The sequence below is a fragment of the Echinococcus granulosus genome (assembly GCF_000524195.1).
Source record: "Echinococcus granulosus chromosome Unknown EG_S00203, whole genome shotgun sequence".
Lineage (NCBI taxonomy): Eukaryota > Metazoa > Platyhelminthes > Cestoda > Cyclophyllidea > Taeniidae > Echinococcus > Echinococcus granulosus.
Window position 1 is genome coordinate 12,269 of NW_020170583.1, and position 20,116 is coordinate 32,384.

Below are 20,116 nucleotides of genomic sequence, written 5' to 3' on the forward strand. Positions count from 1 at the left end.
TTACTTTTCACCCTTTCCATCCCTCTTTCATTCGCATCATTTTTTCGGACAAATTAGACGGCGCTCGCGATCTACAAGTTTCTCTTAGTAAATTACGGGTAGTAACATTAGTGAAAGGAGGCCCTCCATTAGTGGTTCGCTGAGACGTCATTCCATACCTCTATCATTTCGCTGCCGTCAGGTTAGATTTGTTTTGCAATTGCCTTTTAGCGTTGGAGAATATGGCCATTTTACTAAACTAACTTGATCAGAGGTCTTGTGGTTTTCATTGCTCTAAAATTAAAAGTAGCTCCAACTGAACTTTTGTGTTAGCACCCCACAGGCCTGAATGACAAGGTCAGAGCTGTTTTGTGACGTCATGTGCCTCAGTTCCGTGAACCTGTCTTCCTTTGGCATACTTTCTTATCATTTCCTCCATTCCAACTCTGTGTAGTTACCGTTGGGCGCGTTATTTTGCTGTGTCCTCGATATCTTCAAGCCTGGTTTTCGAATAGCGTGTTTCAGGTTTTTGAAGGAGTATATTGTGTGTTTGAATACATCCTGATTCGATCATTTCTTCTCTTACATTTGCCTCCTTTTGAGAGACTCACGCATCTAGCTCTTTCACTTCTAGTGATTCAACTAAATAAGAACTGGCTAATTCGTTACTTCTACTTTTTTGCGTGCCTATCCAAATTAATGATATCAGTGCCTGGATAACTTTACCACTTAACGCTTCAACATGCCTGGAAAGGATGGAAATTTATTCTTTGAAGGTGAAAAGACTTTTCTTGATGCTATTTTTAGCAGCAAAAGTGCCTTTTCCGTGATTTTTAATCCCTTGTTCATAAATTTGTGAACACTCTCCTTCCGTTATGATGACTTTTCTGCATAATCTTGTGGTAAGTAGCTAGATTTTGTCTTATTATTACATACTTTCTCACCGGTTTTTCAACGGTAAACTAAACTATTTTTGGTATTTTCAATACCCCATTTGTACTGTTAGCTACATTAGAAGACTATTCTCAGTCTGCTAAGTTAGCTGCCAAGGCGATAGTTTTAATTATTGTGGTCAATTACTGTGAGCAAGACAAGATTTTGCAGTCACTACGAGGCCCGTGCACGAGTGGGAAGCCTGGATGGCATTTATTTTCTTACCATCACCTTCTGCTGAATACTCTTAATCCTGTTCTTCTTCACACCCCCTAGTTAATGCGTGTATCCCGTAGCAATCAGCATTTACTATGTACCTGTCTGTCTCCTGCCTTTCCTTTCTATAGTTCCGTCATTTTTTGTATGGTGTTTACCTGTTATCAAATCACACTCCCAGTATCCCGAGAGGAAAGATTTGTCAAAAGTCGTCATATCTTCTTATCCATCAAGTATTTCTTAAGTAATCTCATTTTTCGTTTGAATTATTACTTGATAACTGATACAAATGCTGTTGCGATAGCACATCTTGATATGCATCGTATGGATTTTGAGGATTTGACATTAAATAAGGGCCATCATCATCTTCATTTCCGTACCAGGCGCGGCGAACTCAATCCGAGGTGTGTAGCAAGAAGTCCGAGGCCATAGAGAGTGTCGACACCCTCTCTGTCGGTGCCCTGAACCTGGAGAGGAGGCAGGAGGAGGATTGTGAGCAGGGCCTTATACCTCCGATGGAAGTGCAAGTTGAGGATGAAAACGAAGGTGATGATACCGAGTTAACGCAGTTTTTGTCTCTACCACTCACTACCACCACTAGTGGTAGTGACTCTCCACCTCGTCAGCCCATCTGCATGGCTTTTGGACTCGCGGAATTGGGTACCTTCTACTATGCCCTCTGCAACTACCGCCTCGCCTTTCGTTTTGCTATGTTGGCACTGGAGCAGATTAGAATGGTGCCGTGTACATCCCGTGTGGTGATTCAGGTGCTGCGATTAGCCTGTCGCATCTGCATCATTCAGAGGAAGTATGCTCTCGGTGTGAGGCTTATCAAGTGGCTGGCAAAGTTCACCAGGTTGGTTGACACCTTTTTTCACTTCCAAAATCTAATACCTGAAAGGAAATTAGGACGCGGCTTCTAGGTGCTACCTTGTAATGTATCTTACATCCACCGATTGGCTTTCAGATATGTTTCCCTATGGAAAGTGACCATCACGTAATATGTGGGCATAATGTTTTTTTTTTTTTTATAATTGTACCCTTTCAACACAGTTTACTGACACCATTCTTCTTTCATTTGCACCACTACCTTTTAATAGGGGGAGGAGGGTCTTGGCAGGTACGCAGAAGATTGCTCTAAAAAGATTAGAATTAGGTACAGTCAGTTGCTTGTTGAGAATTGTAAGGAATTTCTCTTTTCTTTTGCCACTTTTGTTCCAGGGAAAAGTTGGGCTCTCACAACCTCCTCTATGCCAATATCCTCCTTGACTACGGCTGCCTCCTTCTTAACACTGATAATACCACAAAAGCTGCTGAACTCTATCGAGTAAGCCTTTTTTCATTGCTATTATTACTTCCTAATTGACCGATTACGAATTTTGATCAAGGTTTTACCTGGCTCCATTTCAACCAATCAAAGGTGGCTTGTATTCCTTTCCTGTGAACCGCTTTCTAACCTGCCTGATAAATGCATCCACCAATGTGGAATTGTTAATTTGGTAGCAAACACAAAGCCATTTTCCTTCATGTGGGTGTGTATGGGTGTGTATTTCACACTTCCTCCCAGGCGCGACTGCTAATGCGAGATCTGCCGCGATTAACATCACGGGAAAATCCTGCCCTACACCCCTCCGCGTTGTGTAATCAAAATCACGGCTCTCGTAGTCGCAACTTGGTCATGATTTAAATGCATTTTTTTGGATTTTTGATGTTTTCTAGGAATGTCAGAGGTCCTGACAATTACATGATTTAAGGGGTGGGGTATGTCAGGAACTTGTAAAAAGAATGTAAATCCCGTTTTGACTTAAAACGTTTCGGTTGCTTTATCAACATTGATCTATTTAGTATTAAACGATTCGGATGATGTGGCTGCCAAATTTGTGATTTCACCTCTTCCCCTGCTATCAAACCGGGGAATTTTTTTCTGAGACTGGATACTATCGCCGAAAGTGAATCTAGCGTTTGAGTCCTTCATTTGATGTGTCAACATCCCACTCTGTTGCGATGTGGTCCGATTGGCAGTGCCAATCATGTGTGCGGTTATTATCACATGATAAGTTTTTGTGTATCTGTATGCATGTGTTTTACTTTAACTCCATGCCTATCGTGTCTCAGCCACCGACAAGGGCGTTGACTGTTCCCCTGTATTTGCAAGGTGTGCGTCGAATAAAGGTAGTTTCATTTTTTTCCCTTTTCGGTGGCAGTCTGATAATGAGTGCCAAACTTTTTGACAGACTTTTTAAGATAAAAATGAATGGTTGTTTGACACGATTGAATGCAGTAGTGTAGGTTTTCTGCGTTGGTTGTCTTTCACACATTTTTCGGTTGAAGGTTTTCGTTTTTCGGTGGTCACTCTGCAAAGGCTTTTTGTAGTATCGTCGAATGAAAAAAGTCCTCGCGTTAACTTGTGGCGAGTACGCAACTTGTTAAGGCCATGCGTTAGCGTCTTCAATAGAGGCCATAGATGGCTGTAAAACGTGGCTTTTCCGTTTTGTTGCTTTGACCCCACCTTCGCCTCCTCCAGCAATAAGGTCCTCCACAAATGTTTTCTTGGCCTGAAACAAATACCGTTTTAACCCATTGGGTCTAAGGGCGCCTCAAATTCTCGCGATTTTCTCGCCCGAGCTCATACGTCACTTGTTACATCAGATCGCTTTACAAACAGATTGGTTGCTTTCGCAGCACTAAAAGTAGACTTAGAATGTCCCTGACCAGATAATTATCTTTACTTCTTAAAAGGCACTTAAATAAGTCAGCTCGGGTATTACAGGTATTGGTGGGCAATTTTTCCGCCACATCTTGGTAGCAAAACTGTTAGCTGGACCAGGCCTTTAAGCTTATTCATAGTGTCCCTGGGTGCTCAAGATTTCAAACACTGGAGAGGAACTGTTTATTGACTTAGCAATTCGTTCTTTGGCGTTTGGCACAGGTTTTCCATTTACTTTGGGTTTGCCGAACTTCATTCTAAGACGAAAGTCTATAAGTCATTGTGCACCTTTTACACTGGGTGAAACATTTGCGAACAGGTGAAGTGAAGAATTTTTAATCTAGTGTGAATGAATGAATGAATCTGGGTTTTCTCCACTTAACGATCCTGAGTAATTGCAGGGACTGTTCACCGTTCATTGTGAAGTTTTAACCTTTGGAGGCGGCAAAACAGGTAAAATAGGGAATCGTGCTTATTCACTTTGTAAGTTGTACTGTGGTTATACCTGTGTAGAAGTAATAAGGTGGTGGAAAACTTGCAGCCAAATGTGAATAACCGATTTTGTAGGGGGATGAAAGTAACAAAAAAGTATTAACGAAGGGAGTAGCTAAAACACGGCCAGTGGCGGTCCAGTAGTTGCTGCTCGCTAGCGGAGGCAACAATGGTTCAGGCAAGTGTCCTAAAACTTGAAAAGGGAGAAAAGGGAAAAAAGGGGGGAGAAGGCACTAGAGGACAGAAATAGACAGCAATTACACTTAGTACTTTTTCCACGGACTTCCATCCAATTGCGTCGTCGTTTAGGACTTCTGTACCTACTGGTTAAACATATCTGTGGTGGACTTGCGATTTTACACTCAATCAATTTGTTGTCCCTGAATGTAGCTAAAGGAATTTTGTCCTAGGAAATTTGTAGTGCAGACTTGGTGATTAATGGATGTGGACGCACCTGGTTTCTTCTGGCAGCTCAGTACTTTGTGCCTCTGACATAGTGTCGATTCCCATTAGCATTACGATGTTCTAAACTTATCATTGGTGATATTGGACCTTTCATATCTGGTGGCCGGTTGGAAAGCTCCTCCACCTACGCCAATCTCTGTTACTATTGCGGTCGTCAATTAATCAAGTCGGACTTCCCGTAAATAATGCAAAGGTGATGTTTCTCATAATTTGTCCAGTCTCTTCTCAACCCTGTCAGAGATGATCCTCTCAGCTGTGTTAATCTCTCCCTCCAGATAATGACGAATCCTTTTTGATAATGAGTGTGTGTTTGTTGAGGGGATATACTGATGTGGTTCTCTCCACCCACTTTGCAGATCGGACTGGCAATGGTGGCGGACTGTTTGCCTGGCTTGAGCATGGCGGCGTCATTGGCTTTGGAGGACTTGGCCTATGCCTACTACGTGCTAGAGTACACCTCGGGCGAGTTCGACTTCGCTTTGAACTGCGCGGATAGGGCTATTGATATGCTGAGACGGCTCAGACACCAGTACTGCATGCAGTGCGCCTCTGCTAATCGTGTCAAAGGTGAGTCAGTTTATCTATGCTTCCTTTCCCAGTTCATCAATCCTGTTCGTCAATTTTATCGTCTTCATTCCTCTCTGTTTTTCTGCACATCTTGGTGTTTGAGGAAGTCTGTAGAGAATTTGTAGCCACTGAAACCGAAATACCCTCAACCGTGTGTATATCAAGATACCCTAAACTGAATACTTTCTATTTAACGTTTCCTGACTAATGACCCAAAGACTAGTTTTAGTTTTTTTGCTTAAGTTTAGGTACGGGGTAATGGGATATCGCGTGAAATTTGTGGAGATATTAGTGCTTTTTTTATAACCTGACTCGGAGGTTCATTATGAGGGTATTACTTGACAGGTTAATCGACCTCTAAGCCTTTCTGCCATTATATGGGACTCCAAATGTTTCAAAGGTGGAAATTTTCAGCTTCGAACTTCCCCATTTTGTACAAATTTATAAATGATTGGGTTGACGAATAGGGTGGACACTCTCCAAACCTTTGAATACATGTACAATTCATAAAACTTCTGGTTCTGGATGTCAGTGGCACATTGCATGTGTCTGAACTACCCAAGAAAATCCCCCTTCTGACCTGTAAAAAGATTTGGTGTGCATCTAACAACATGATGGCTGAAAGGAGAAGCCAATGGCTCACTCCTAAATAATTCCATCCTGCGGCAGAACAAAGAAGGCTTTGGAAAACTCAGGCGGAATTTTCCCAGTTCAAGATTCATAATTTTATACTTTTGATTTGCAGAAGTAATTGAGTCTATTTAAAAGAGGCTTTCACATTACCTTTCCTTGCTATTTTTGTAGCTGGGAACGTCCTGAGGGATTTGTAGCTATTTGGTCGACTCGCTTTGTATGTTAACTTTTGTGTAGCACACAAACATGGAAAGGAGAGTAGATGGGTTACTAGACATCTGGAAGATGAGATATTCTTATTCTAAACCCAACAGCGTCTGGAAGGTTAAAATAAAAGGGGCAACGGCTGGCATAATATTTGGCCTTCGGTCTTGTAGCCTGTTTAAGAGGGTGCAGGAACTGGTAAGGCGTCTTCAGTGCTGAAGTACATACTCGGGAGAGAAAGATGAGATGGGTCAGTGCTTCATCACTTTCCACCGAGAATGGCCCAGACCCTCTCAGCAGACTACTTTCAATTGAATAAACGTTTGTGACTGTGCATCCTTAATTAAGAGCCAAGCGTCGTCGTTGGTTTTATCATGGATAAAAAGTGATGATAACCTTTATGCTCCCCCATTTCCAGCTCTCATCTTGGAGGAGATTGCAATTGACGACGGCAATCCCGAGGTGATGCACGCGAAACTAATGGACGCCAGGAATCTGCATTTACTCTCACTGGATTTATGTGAAAGGGTGAATTTCATTGTTTACTCAAAATTAAATTAATCTCTTTGTTTCGTTTAAATGAACTTCTCGTGGGAAGTGACAATAATGGGCTGTACAGCCATGGATAAGAAAATAAACCCCACTCTTTAATCTCATGGTAAAATTCTGATTCAAAACACACACTATTTATGCCCATTAATGATCGAGCGTTGAATTGTCAAGTAAATTGGCCATTGTCAGGACAAACTCGTTTTCCCTCTTCTCAGACTTTCGGTGTGTGGAATATTCAAACAGCCAAACACTTTGGTAATCTTGGTCGTCTTTTTCAATCCCTGGAACACAACCAGGTGAGCCATTTTTCTTAACAGACTACCTCTTTATGGTTGGTCGCACAGTTAAATTTCTCTACTGTCTCTGCGCTTTCGCATTGCTTTGATGTGGTTGGCTCTCCGTGGACGTCCGCTCTCTAGCTACTGAAATTACTGGGCTATTTAGATTTTTCGCTCGTGATTGTGGTGTTCGATATTGATAAATCCTCTTTGTTTTGTGTCCTTTGTGACGTAGTGAGTCTAAGGCGTTGATTGTATTTCGTAATGCAGTATGACTTCTGCCTCCTTATATTGGGAGTCGGTACATGGGGCCGACTCCCCCCCCCCCTTCTTCAGCCTTACCGTTGCTGTAATCCCACTGCAGTGGAAATGTTGTATTTGTGGTGTCCTATAACCACCTGTTAGACAAGAAAGATTGTTTTTGAAAGACGCGGATTCAACTGTCCTACGTTCTTGACAGTTTGACCTCGTTCTACAGCGTGCGTGTCCTGCCAACTGCCTTTTGTGGGAATATTTATCCAAAGGCGAAATGGCTTACTAAGACCTGCGCCAAACAAGCTAGCTTCATAAAGCCACACGCTATTTTCATCTCTCTCCAATCACTTATCTGGATTAAGTTTACCTTCCCATTACGTGGAGATGTATTGAGTCCTTGAAGGGATGCAAAATGTGTTTTGGAGTTGTCCCACTGCGGTTCCGCCTCATCACTGGAGTAGGTGGCAAAAGTCAGTGTTGTTTCTGGTAGCCCCATTGTGAGTTCCCACAAATTTAGTCGCCTACAGCAGATGCTGCCTTTCTGTCACATTTTGGCATGAGCTCCGGCTATGGAATAACCTATACCGCTTCTACAAGAAAACGTGCGAGCTAGAAGGGTTATTTTTTTATGAGATCCTAATATTGAATGCAATCACGGTTTGCAACAGTTTCATTTTTATCGTTTTTATTTTTTGGCATCCGTCATACAGACTGCGGAAGAAATGCATTTGAAGGCCATTATGATCAAGGAGCGTCTTCTGGGTCCAGATGACTTTGAAGTAGGTCTCAGTATCGGCCATCTGGCTAGCCTCTATAACTACCATATGAATATGTATGATAAAGCAGAGGAACTCTACCTTCGCTCCATTCAGATCAGTAAGTTTGCAAATACTTTTTTTCACACCATCTTTCTCTCTCCTAAGGTAAGTGGCTTCGTTCTCTTCCTTACCGTATAGGTTTGGATCTCTTCGGTCCCGGCTACAGTGGCTTGGAGTACGACTACCGGGGTCTGCAGCGTGTCTACCGCAAGACGAACAATGCACAGAAGTTGGCGGAGTACAGTCGTTTGTTCGACGAGTGGATGGAGCACAGGTTGGAACACCACATGCCAGAATTTATGCATTTCCTCGCCAGCAACGAGACGGAACACTTTGAACCGAATCCACCGGAAGGCACTTCTTTGGAACAGTTAGTGGTAGACTTCCACGGCGAATTTGACTCCAGACTGGGCATTGCAGCGGTGCAGAGTGGTGTAGAGACAGTGGAAGTGATTGGCAGAACTGTCACTCCGACATTGGAGGGCGAGGCGAGTCGTTCTACGGGTCTGTAGTCGTCTGACTACTCCAATTGTACATAGGGGGAGGGGAGAGAAGATACGGGTACTTTTTACCCGTCTGTTGTTTGCTTTCTGGTCATATGCGTATTGACTTCTTAATGACATTTATCTTCTTGTGTCTGTTTTATGCAGAAGAGAATTTCTGCTGTTACGTCTCTAAGTGCTCGTCTTTCAGCGTCTCATTTTTGCCACAACTGTGCGAAAATTTCGCGCCGATTTCTAACTTCTTGGAGTTGGTGAAGTTGGCAGCCAAATGTTCTGAGACTTCTCCTTTGTTTTTGAAAGAAACTGAAAATGAGAGCGGTGATGAACCAAGTGAATAGTTGAGTATCACGTGAAGAAAGTTAATAAGGGGTACAGTGCGGTGCGATGTCTACGCAGTTGTGCACATTCGTTTCATGGAGTCCGTATCTACTAGAGACATCGGTATCTCCAGAGACCGTTCCTGTTTCTCCCCTTTTTGTTCTATTTTACTCTCCTCCTTTCTGAACCTTCTAGGGCGTATTAAAAACCCCCCCTCTTGTTCGGTTTCCGCTGACTGACCAATGTCACATGTTGATAAACTTGAAATGTGCTAGCAATCGTCTTGAAGCCAAGGTTTATAAGACCCCACAAGCACGCGAGGATGCGGCCATCTCAGGCCTTCCGTGGCCATCCGTGGGAACGTGTGCCCACATCGAGTAGCCTGTTCGCTCAGACGTGCCAAAAATCAGGACTCCTGCAATGGCTGTTTATGAATCCCCAGTTGGCAAAAGTGAGGTCAAAATTCCAGAAATACTAACGCAGAAATTACGAGCTTCCTAAAATTCCACACGCCAGTATGGGACAACCCCGAGGCCGAAATTGTGCGCGTTCAATCTGGGAGTTTGAGAGGCAATCCAGTTCCTAGTATACCTTTACGCATGTCAAATACCTGTCAAGTTAATCCGAAACACACCGGCTTATAAGCTAGTCAAATAAGTGTGGCTCCTACTTTTGGCAGGTAGGCTTTTTAGAGTACTTAGTCCCTTCAAACCAACCCATTTACTCATCCCACGAGACGGAAGCTTGCACATCCCACCATTATAAATCTGTTTTTGACACCAGGCATCAGTAACCAAAAACAAACCCAGACCCGTCCCAATTCCACAACTCGGAAAGGGTAGGAATCGAAGTAAGGCAGTGTACCCCACCCAATCCCAAAGTGTAAATTTTTTAACGGGGAGGTGGTACGAGGTCCTATGTCCCATTGTTTCTGAAGGGGTGGATTTTCCTGCATAGCATTTCATCAAGTAGACAAACAAATTGCTTGACATCCCGTGAGTCGACAGTTGCATCGGTGGTCAACTACACCCACCAGCAGGAGAAAATAAAGCATGACCTTTTGTGAATGAAGCAGTGTAGGCCTTAGAAGCGGGTAGTTGGGGTGGATTGTTTAGAATTTCAGCCAGCATATGTTAATGCATAACATGTGACACCCATCCGGCTAGTGGCTTTTACCATAATTTTCTTCTTGTTGCTGCCACAAGTATTAATTCCATCGTCCCTCTTCGCATGCCGTGCCCCCTCCACAAGATACTTAACAAATATGCTGGAAATCTTCTGACACTTAGGAATCGACTTCATGTGGGTCCGTAATGCGGATAAGCTCGAATCAAGCCCATCAATTTTGACCGATGGAAGACGGACAGAGAGTGCCCAATGGACTTGACACGTTTTCAGCACGTCATCTTTCCTTACATTGGTTGGACGGAGTGGATACGTTTTATTCTCCGAAACGTTCAAAGACTCCTTTCTAACTGACTTTAGAATGAAAGAGGACCTCTTTTAGGCTCGCTGGACTTGTGCTAATTGACCTCTTACACATAAAGCCAAAAATAAACATTATGGCAGGCCTCAGGATAAATACTACAAAAAGATGCAAAAATCCATATTTTCCACGCGGACGGATTCAAATCTCAAGACAGCTTCAAATGAGCCGAAGTTAGCGTGCTGCTGTACCGTAGGAAAAAAGTCTCGCTATCCCGCCATCACTGCTTTTGAAATGTTTAAATTTTTGAGATACTTTCACCGAAAAGAGCGTGTCAACACCAACACCTCAGCATTAGCTGACGCACAAGGTAACATTGAGAAGGAGAAATTCTACCGTCAGCGACGCAATACCGCGCGTATGCGTATGCGTCTCCTACGATGGATTGTGTGGATGGATTTTGCGGGCACTACTACACTTCATGGACCGGCTCACCTCTCCACCACTCGGGGCAAAACTCGCATCTACTATGCTTTGGTAGTGACCCTTTGTTCCATTCTCTTCATTTTTCATACCGCCCACCTTATTCGTCACTTTCGAGCCTATCCCATTCTCACCGCCATTAAGTACGATAACATGGATTTTCGTTATCCGGACATCACACTGTGTCCACACAGTCCCTTTACTGACGCTCAATTGTTCGCAGATAATGAGACTTCTGCACTAATAGAACGAGTCTATGCCATGGCCAAGGAGAAGTGGTGGCGAAATCCCGATGTTCTCAACATGTCACCCAATGCCTTTGTTAAACGAAGCCTTCTTGGACAGTTCTATCGAAATTCCTTAAAAATTGGGAAAAGACTATTTGATCATGTCATTTTTTGCGAGGTAAATGCTTTTTAGAAAGCGATTACCTCTCCCGTAAATTTAATAGTGAAGTAGAAATGGTTATTCTTATCTTTATTCTCTAGTTGAATGGAGTAGACTGTCTGGACCAATTCCTAGTGACTGAGCATCCAGTGTATTACCGATGTTTCACATTGCGTATCAAGCAAAATCCACCATTTCCAGCTGGACCGACACATGGAGTGCAAATTGTGTTGCATCGAGGTCCAAGGAATGCTCAACCACTGTTGGTTTTGGACGAAAGTGAACCCTTCCTTGTGCAGTCAAATGTGGCACCACTTAACAAGAGTAGTCTGCGTCCTAATGCCTCGCGGGTAACCGCTGCTCTGCCTAAAGATGGCTTTTATGTGGTTTTCCATGAGTACAAGACCTTTCCAAATTATCCTCTACAGGTAGTTTGATTTGAAATGTGTGATTTTGTTACAATTTGCGTACCACTTCCACCACTTTTGATGCATGTCAAATCGCCTGAATGTTTGACTGACTTAGAATCTGGCTAATGGACTAACCCTGCGTTACGGTCGATTCACAAGGATCGGGTTATCGTCTATGGACTTGAATTCAATCAACCTTAAGAGGCGTCCCTGTTTATTCTCTGAAAGCATTCCAAAAATTCAACTATCCAGGCATGATCGCATGTCGGACAGTAATTTTAAATCAGATAAACGTAAGTTCTTTGGGGTTTAGGGCACAAAAATGGGGTTTTTTAATACAAAAAAGGAGCACTTAAAGGTGAACATTCTTGTTCTTTAGCTAAGGAGGATGAAACCCTATCAGAGTTCGAGTACACTCAACAATCGTGTCTGGCAAACTTTCGACAACTTTTGACCAAAGAAGAGTGTGGGTGTTTCTCTGACGCCTATTCCATTCCCTACAGCGCACGACATGTGGGGCTAAAATATTGTCTTGATGTGGAACAGAGCTCCAGCAATGTTGTCAAGATGCCCGAAATTATTGCCTGTGTTCATAAAGTGGAAAATATGACAGACGCTGAGGTAATTCCATGCCCCCTTGCCTACCTCGCTTGATGCATCTTTGTTCGCCAGAATTATAAAGCCTCTTAAACTACTGGACAGTGGTATGACTTTTAAGATCGACGATTCCTTTTTATTTGATAAATACAGATTGCAAAAGCAGTGATACCCACGATTCCCGGTGATGGTATGAAGGGATGTCCACTGCGCTGTGATCAGCGCGACTTTCATATTCATCTGCACTACACCTCTGACCTGAAGCAAGACTTTGATCCGGAGAGATTCATAACTTACTTTGAACGTGTTCAACTTCTGGGTAAGAATAACAGCTTCACACCACACATACAATTGGATGGTGCAAAGATTAATGCTACAGAGCTCATTGTTTTGGACATTAGTCCTATATCGGAGGGCGTGAGCCAGGTAAGGTCACGGAAGTTGCTGTTGCTTTGCTGGTATTGAAGAACTGCAATAATTTTATACTTTCAGATAGTAGAAGACCGCGCATACACGGTAATTCAATTTCTAAGTGAACTGGGTGGTGTTTCGGGCTTGTATGTTGGCATAACGCTCTACACTTTAGCGGAGTTATTTGATCTCACGGTGCGCTTCCTCATGCTCTTTGTTCCCTATATTTGGTACCAATTTCGTTATAAAAGGCAAAAGAAGCATAATAAAAGCTTTCAAGACCTGATGGAACAGATCGAAAAGGAGCCTGAGGTGAAATAGATTCGTCTATTAACATACGTCTTCTTTTCTTTCGGGATGAATAAGTGTTACAACAAGTCGAAGGTAGCAGATTTTATTAAATCCCGGGCGCTAGCTAATCTATGGAGGGATAAAAGCCTAGTCAAAGTTTAAAATTCAAATCCATTCTTGGATAAAATTGATTTTGACTTTAGTTTAATAAGTTGGAAATTGTGAGCTAAGTAGGATACTTGTACTCGAAATAAAGTTCGTGTTAATCGTTGTGTGAGGGACATTAATCTACGTTATGGTACAGAAATCCAGCATTCGCTTTAAAGTCCAACAAGACCAAATAATCAAATTAAAATATAAAACAGGATCACAAATATAAGCACTCTTCACTTATTAAGAAATCAGTACTGCAGGTTATATACTATGACATTACTGTATTTTATAACACTTGCAGTTGGACCCGAAGGCAGTTGTTCATAGCATGATATGGGTTTTAATACCCCCTTTAGCTAAGCGGTCTCTCCGGTTAGGTCACCTGGTCATGCCTATGGTGTCCCACGCTTTGTAAGAGTTAGTAAGGTATTTTGCCCTGACACAACCATTTACAAGTTCAGAATCGCTCAGAAGACTTATTTGTGACATGTATATGGTGTAATCATTTCATTATAATTGCTCAAGTTTATGATCCTATAACCATGTTAGAGAAGCATTCCAATCTGCGTGCTTCCATGCGATACTTGTATCTTACCACAGCAATTAATTGTTTGGGACGCCATCCATATTTACAAAATACAAATATGGTTGTTTTGTTTTATGGAGCTCTCTCGTTTTAAAAGCTCAATTTTAGCCTAAGTTATCACCCGAGAGCATGATAACCCATTTCTGCATGCAGGTTTTAGAGGAAGTTTTTGATTATAGGCATATTTTTCCCCAAACGCACTTGTTTTCTATTCCTGGGTGCTGTTTTTTCATTAGACAGTGTATTTAATGCCCACGTATTTCATAGTTGCGCACTCTGATATGTAGAACGTAGGACGAATCTTGTCGGCCTTCAATTTGAAAGGGTTTTGTGCTAATAGCTTATTATCTGGGGTAGGCCCGTATTTATTTAACAAAAATGAGTTATCTAATGCAGTTTTGAACATCATCCTCTTTTGTTCAATGCAAGTTTACGCTGCTTTAAGTTTGCCGTTAGTGTTGTCTTGGTGTCTTTCGACACCTCTTGTGAAAGCTTTGAAAATGATCTTGCTGGTGATATAATTTCGTTGTTTTCGCTTACTGTCTTGTTGCTATCACTAGATCGAGTAAGAAGATGATGGCAACATTTGCTTATTTTAGTGTACATATGTCTGACACTCAGGATACATCGGCTGTGGAGCGTTTTGAGGCTTTGATGTCGCAATGGCGCTCTGAGCGGAACCAAGCAGGATATATCCCCGTGGAAATACTAACTCAGTAATTTGTTCGAATCCCTTCTTACTATCCTCATTTAGACTAGCTGGGCTCTTTGAGGAGCAAATCAACATTTACTACCATGCCGATCCAGATCCATTGGATGATAGACATCCGCTACGCGCGCAAAGTAAATGCGAATTCGGACTTCTGCTGCGTCTTATTTCCGCCCACGATACCTTTTTCAATCGTCTCACAGAATATCTCTGCTGCAGCGATGATCCCCACAACTCCACTGTTCGAGCTGCAGCCCGTCTGCTTTGTTGCATCCAGCTCGGTGTCACTATCTCAGTAACAGTCTCCGAGACGGTAAGCGAGAGCTATCTTTTGCTTCTCACTCACTCTGTCTTGTTCAATTTAGGACAGTACAGTGAATTCCCTCTACAAATTCGCCTTCAGTAATGCGGAACCAACTAACTGCTATGCTCTTCTCATCCTTGGTTCAATTCTTGACAATGCAGAACTTTTGTATGTCACTAAACAGCGAAATATTGAGTTGGTAAGCTTCTCACGACTCATACTAACGCTGTAGGTGTCCGTGGTCCTTGAGCGAATGTCAACCTACACGGCAGCACTCGATCAGGACATTGCTGAACGTAAGGACTTATAAATTTTTACTCACTTGTTTAGATCCTACCCCAAACAATGATGATTTTAGCCGTCGATTGGGTTCCTTCTGTTTAGAGCCGCTCAATTGGGAAACCAAACTGCGGCTCTGTATGACTTACCTTACCTCTTTAGCGGAGTATCAAGATGTAAGTGTTTAAAAGCTCCGCATCTCTCTATGTGATATACGCGTTTTTGAAATGCTGCTTTCACTTCTTTCAGATGATGCCCTTCATGTACGATGGAGGCGTGCTGAAATACGTCTACCTCTTCTTAGAGCCGAAATACTCATCGCGTGACATACGTCTCACCTTCGAGGCACTTCGTCTACTGGCCAATCTCCTCTGTCATCGGTGCATTCACCTGGACTTTGTCGAGTCGCAGGGGTTGGAACTGTTGATGAAGGTGCCTAGACCCTCAGTCGCTGCTACTGCTGTCGGTGTAGTGATGTACTACACCTCGTACTTTGAAGACGCCATGGAAAGGGTAAGCTATTGTATTTGGTATTATTAATCATTCTCATGCATATTTATCACTTCTTGGCAAGATTTGGTACCAAAGGAACGATTAAAGCAACTATCTAGTTAAATTTTTGTCTTGAAGGGCATATTCCTCACCTTTAAAATTTATAACGGTGGTAGGGGGTGTTTGTAGGCTCAATTTGGGCTGCGTGAGGTGAGTCATTCACGCCCAGGGCTGTGACCCGATGGGGCTGCATGCTAAAACTATCACTCCTCGGCTTAGTCTGTTGAATTTATGTACGCGGAGCATGAGCTACAGATGGATAGTTTTGACTCGAAAGGCCTCTTAGAGTGCAAGAATCTAAAATTGACATTCTTATAAGATTAAAGAAGGGCTAGTAAGTGAGTAACAGGTGGCATAGGTAGAGCCATACGCCACCGTATTGGAACCTATTCGCTGGCGACTGAGGAGGCTCTATTCTGTCCAATGTAGAAATATGGTCAAATTTAATACGTAAATTAAAAAGTAGATTCTGATTTTAGTTCCCGGAAGTAGAAACCCTACAATTACCTTTTCATTTATAAATCACGGACTGTAGCACCGGGGATAGCTCTCGCGATTTTATGAAATGCCCAAGCCTAACTGTTGCCATTACACCGGTCGGGGGCACGAACGGAGCTCAATATCATCATTGTAGAAGTTAATTGTCGGGAGATTGAGGAATGCCTTTTACAGACTAGCATACTTAAAAGTATTAAATAATATCATTTGTATATCCCTTTTTTACTCTGGCAGATGTGCACCCTGCGGCCGAAGCTATTGGAGGATCTGATGTCGTACGCCCTGTGGCTAGTGGAGTGCTCGCATCCCTCGGCGCGCTGTTATGCCCTCTACTTTCTCAACATCGCCCTCTGCTACGGTGCCTTTTTCCGCATCTTCACCGCACGCAACGGTCTGCGCTACCTTTTCAATGCTGTGCGTTTGCCTCCTTTCCTTCCTCCCACTCGCTTTTATTTCTGCCTTTATTGTGTTTTTATTGGTTCAAAACCTCTGAGAAAGTGAGCATTTAAGACTAACAATAGGAAAGGGCTGGAAGTCATGCGTGGATGGTACGGCGTGAGAGCATTTGCGATGTCTGTGTCTGTGTGCCTAGACGGAATAAAGATCTACATATAGTAGGATATATGCGTTACCACGTATCTTCTATGATTGGAAGACAAATATCGTTTCACAGCTATGGTCTTATGGATTTTACTAATTTATGGTCGTGATCATTGTATTACTGTGGGTAAAGGTCTTTCTTTATTGCTTTTGTGAAATACACTGGAAGTGAAATGGGCGGTTACATATTTTTAAATCCAATTTCCGCCGTTTTAAGTTGTTGAGCGGAGAGGAGTTTTGATAGCAATCGTTCCCAGTTATTTGCTCTTCATTCCATTCTTTTGCTACTTCTCAACATTATCAGGGCTTATTGCAACAAGTTTGCTGCATTTGAGTAAGTTTAAACAGAAAGAGCGACATAGGTCACGGCTTTCATTATTGGCGATGGGATGAGGCCATAGACGGAATTCAGTTCGTACTGCCAGATAAAACTTTTGTAAAACGTGATGTAGGGCCTTTTAGGTCACGTTCCCTGCTGCTAGAGGATAGAGCTGCGACGTGAATAAGTTTCAGTCCGATTGCAAGCAAAATTCCCGTCACATGTTTTTAAAGAAAATATTCACACCCAGATTTAACTCACCCAAGCCAGTCGGCAGAGGGTATCATTTCATGTGATTCGCCCTGACGAGCCTCACTGCAATGACTTCTCCTCTTGTAGGGAAGTGTATTTGACTTTATATTCATGTATCATAAAGCAGAAATGAGAATTCGTCTATCAATACGAACCTCGTCATCCGCTGACTTCTGCCGTTCTGATGCTCGCCTTATATTTGGATGGTGTTGTGCCCTGGATTTGTTTCATAAAATGATGCAATCCATAACACTGGCTTTTCGTGTCAACATACTGTTTGACTCAGTGCAGCACTAAGCTCTTCTGTATTGCTCAAAAGTGGGAAATTGTCTTGACTCCCTGCATGGGTTTGCTCTTCGAAATAGCATTCTTAATGGTCGTATGTACCGCTAGCTCAGAGCGCTTCGCCTCATACAATTTTATGGAGTTTTGTCTCTATCAGTTGTTTTCCGTACTGAATGTCAACTGCTGAGGTGTGGACTGGGAACCATCACCGTACTTGAGGTAGTCACTGCCATGTAGGAATGCGATCACCTTTTAAGCGTTTGGACCCTTTAAGTGCCTCACTACTGGGTAACTGCAAGTCTCGTCATCGTGAAACGTTTGTAGTTTTCCGCGCGAGTTTTGCGCCACCATTGCGGCTTTAAAACGCCCAGTTTAAATTGAGCGTCCTTTTTGATTGTACATCATCTAGAACATAGGACGCTCGGGGATTTGGGACATGATCGTACAACAGTGGATCAACCTCCTTATTTTCACGTTTTAACTGCAGCTCTGCGTACTGCCAATCCGTTTGACAGAAGACCAAACCAACGTGCAGAAGGACACGGCCTCGTGGCATGTGGTGCGTGCCAGTCTTCTCACTATACGACGCTACTTGGACATTAGCCTCCTCCGTTGGATCGATTCCCTCGACCCCTCCCTCGCCGGGGTCTTTGATGAGCCACCCAAATTGGTCCTAGCTGCTGGTAATAGGGTGAGTTCGCGGGTTGGAACCATTCATTAATGTACCTGGCTATTTTACTCCTTTTTCGTACATTGGTTGAGTTGCGGTCCCTGTGAGTCGGGTCAGCATGCTTAGTTGTACTATTTGACTTGACGCATCTCGCCTCGCGTCTTATGATGCACATGGGAATATGAGGTACTCCTGAAAGCTATTTATTCGCACTTTTGGTGTATTGCCGGCTCACCAGGAGCCAGGAGACTGGGGAAACCCTATTGACAGCTTGCAACAAGCACCGATGCGTATCTACGATGATGTGGACCTATTTCACTTCTCGATGCCACTTTGAGGCTAAACGAATGCTTTTGTGTTTACATTTCCTTAAAATGAGCTCAGTTGAATTGGTAATGGTAAATGTCTCTTTTAGATAACTTTCCAAATGAGAGACACTACTTTCAGAAAGGTATTGCCGTTCTTGACATTGAGGGCTTCCACTTAACTATAACATTCTCGACAATCCCTTCAGGAGGAATGGCTTTCGTATTTAATCATTGAGCGAACGAACAATGCTTTGATTACTCTCCAACGCCCTACCTCCAACTTCTAAGGCATGCGCCACTTCATGCTCAAAATGTTTTGCTTATTTGGTGTGCGGTAGACTCCAAACAGAATTTTTCCTTTACCGAACCACAAATACGACTGAGATCATCTACTCGATATAGCTGAAATCAACTTGATATGCAAAAAAAGTTTTTTAGGAGAAGCCATTGCTGGTAAAAATCCCGTTCTCACAAACCGATGCATTGTCTCAGTCCGCTAAACCCATTCGTGAAAAGAGTTACATTTTAGGATGGGATGGCAGATACTGCCTTACCTCGTCCTTCTAGGGGATCACCACCTCGGCATTAGATAATCAAATAGCAAATTAGCTGATTCGGAGGTAGCTGGTGGTGGTTTTGTTTGCTTCCAGTGGTAAAAGGTTTTATGGAAATGAAACTTACCAAATTAACTTTTCTTCTGTTACAAACGGACTATCAACCATAGATTGTCGTGGTGTTTGTTTCAAGTACTGGAATGTTTTATGACAAATTTTAAACTGTTAAGAGCTCAGTTATCCCTCTGGAATTCCTCTTGTTTCTTTAGTTGATCAGCTATACTACGGAGCAGATGAACCGCCTCATCTCCCTAGTGGTCTCACGTATGCGTCCCTCCACCACCTTCTCGCCCATCCTGGAGCTCCACAATTTAGGTGCTATTCCAGTGCTCTACCGCATAATTGCTCGCAACGCCTATGCCCACGCCAACTGGCCGGGGCGTAACGAGTGCACTCGGCTAGCAGTGGACATCCTTAACGTCATGTGTCTATCTGCCGACTTGGCTGAGGAGATTGTGGCCACTGACGTCTACTCTTTTCCCGGTGGTATCACCTTCTCTGGCATCTCTCCCCTGCGTATCTTCCGTTCGCCCCGACGTAGAGGTCGGAACTTTGTGGAAATTATCGCCGAGACTAATTATGACGATGATGATGAGGATCGGGATGACGAGAACCCTGCTGGCGGCGGTGAGGGAAACGTCGGAATCAATGAGGCGGAGGAGGACGATGATGAGATGCAAGTTGTGGTAGGCAGTGGACTCCATTTGCGTCCCAGTCTTCATCGAGGCACAGCAGAGCTAGCGAATTCAAACTCTACACCACCGTGGAGGAATAACAACGGCGACAATAACCCTTCAAGGAGAGGATTGGGCCATGGTCGACGATCTGCTCCTCCTCCTGGAAATTCTCGTCGGGATATTGATCGCCTAGCCGATGAGCCGTCTTCTGAGGATCATGTCAATGGACTTCTGTGAGTTTGCGTACAATTATCTGTTGCCTTTTATAATCATCTCTTATTCTTTTAACTACTTGAGTAGGCTAATGTTATAAGTAAAGTGTGCCAAAAGGACTTACACATTCCTTTTTCGAAAATGCTGAATTGCAACTTATTAAAGTCTCTTT

The 20,116-nt window shown here is 43.1% G+C and overlaps 1 protein-coding gene across 1 annotated transcript in view; it reads left to right on the forward strand. All coding sequences in view use genetic code 11, as the record gives it.

The window, feature by feature from the left end:
* The window catches only part of EGR_10256 (hypothetical protein), a gene marked incomplete at both ends in the record, with an annotated part of 39,678 nt that overhangs the window by 10,327 nt on the left and 9,235 nt on the right, over nucleotides 1–20,116 (forward strand). The window contains 22 exons of the mRNA XM_024499505.1: nucleotides 1,512–1,984; nucleotides 2,350–2,455; nucleotides 5,149–5,359; nucleotides 6,615–6,724; nucleotides 6,964–7,044; nucleotides 7,992–8,157; nucleotides 8,238–8,603; nucleotides 10,603–11,234; nucleotides 11,318–11,644; nucleotides 11,742–11,919; nucleotides 12,006–12,247; nucleotides 12,377–12,649; nucleotides 12,716–12,946; nucleotides 14,286–14,380; nucleotides 14,419–14,686; nucleotides 14,739–14,876; nucleotides 14,910–14,973; nucleotides 15,008–15,132; nucleotides 15,206–15,469; nucleotides 16,241–16,420; nucleotides 17,950–18,153; nucleotides 19,264–19,964. Of these exons, the coding sequence (XP_024346077.1) occupies nucleotides 1,512–1,984; nucleotides 2,350–2,455; nucleotides 5,149–5,359; nucleotides 6,615–6,724; nucleotides 6,964–7,044; nucleotides 7,992–8,157; nucleotides 8,238–8,603; nucleotides 10,603–11,234; nucleotides 11,318–11,644; nucleotides 11,742–11,919; nucleotides 12,006–12,247; nucleotides 12,377–12,649; nucleotides 12,716–12,946; nucleotides 14,286–14,380; nucleotides 14,419–14,686; nucleotides 14,739–14,876; nucleotides 14,910–14,973; nucleotides 15,008–15,132; nucleotides 15,206–15,469; nucleotides 16,241–16,420; nucleotides 17,950–18,153; nucleotides 19,264–19,964 (5,435 nt within the window). The remainder of the gene's footprint in view (nucleotides 1–1,511; nucleotides 1,985–2,349; nucleotides 2,456–5,148; nucleotides 5,360–6,614; nucleotides 6,725–6,963; nucleotides 7,045–7,991; nucleotides 8,158–8,237; nucleotides 8,604–10,602; nucleotides 11,235–11,317; nucleotides 11,645–11,741; nucleotides 11,920–12,005; nucleotides 12,248–12,376; nucleotides 12,650–12,715; nucleotides 12,947–14,285; nucleotides 14,381–14,418; nucleotides 14,687–14,738; nucleotides 14,877–14,909; nucleotides 14,974–15,007; nucleotides 15,133–15,205; nucleotides 15,470–16,240; nucleotides 16,421–17,949; nucleotides 18,154–19,263; nucleotides 19,965–20,116) is intronic.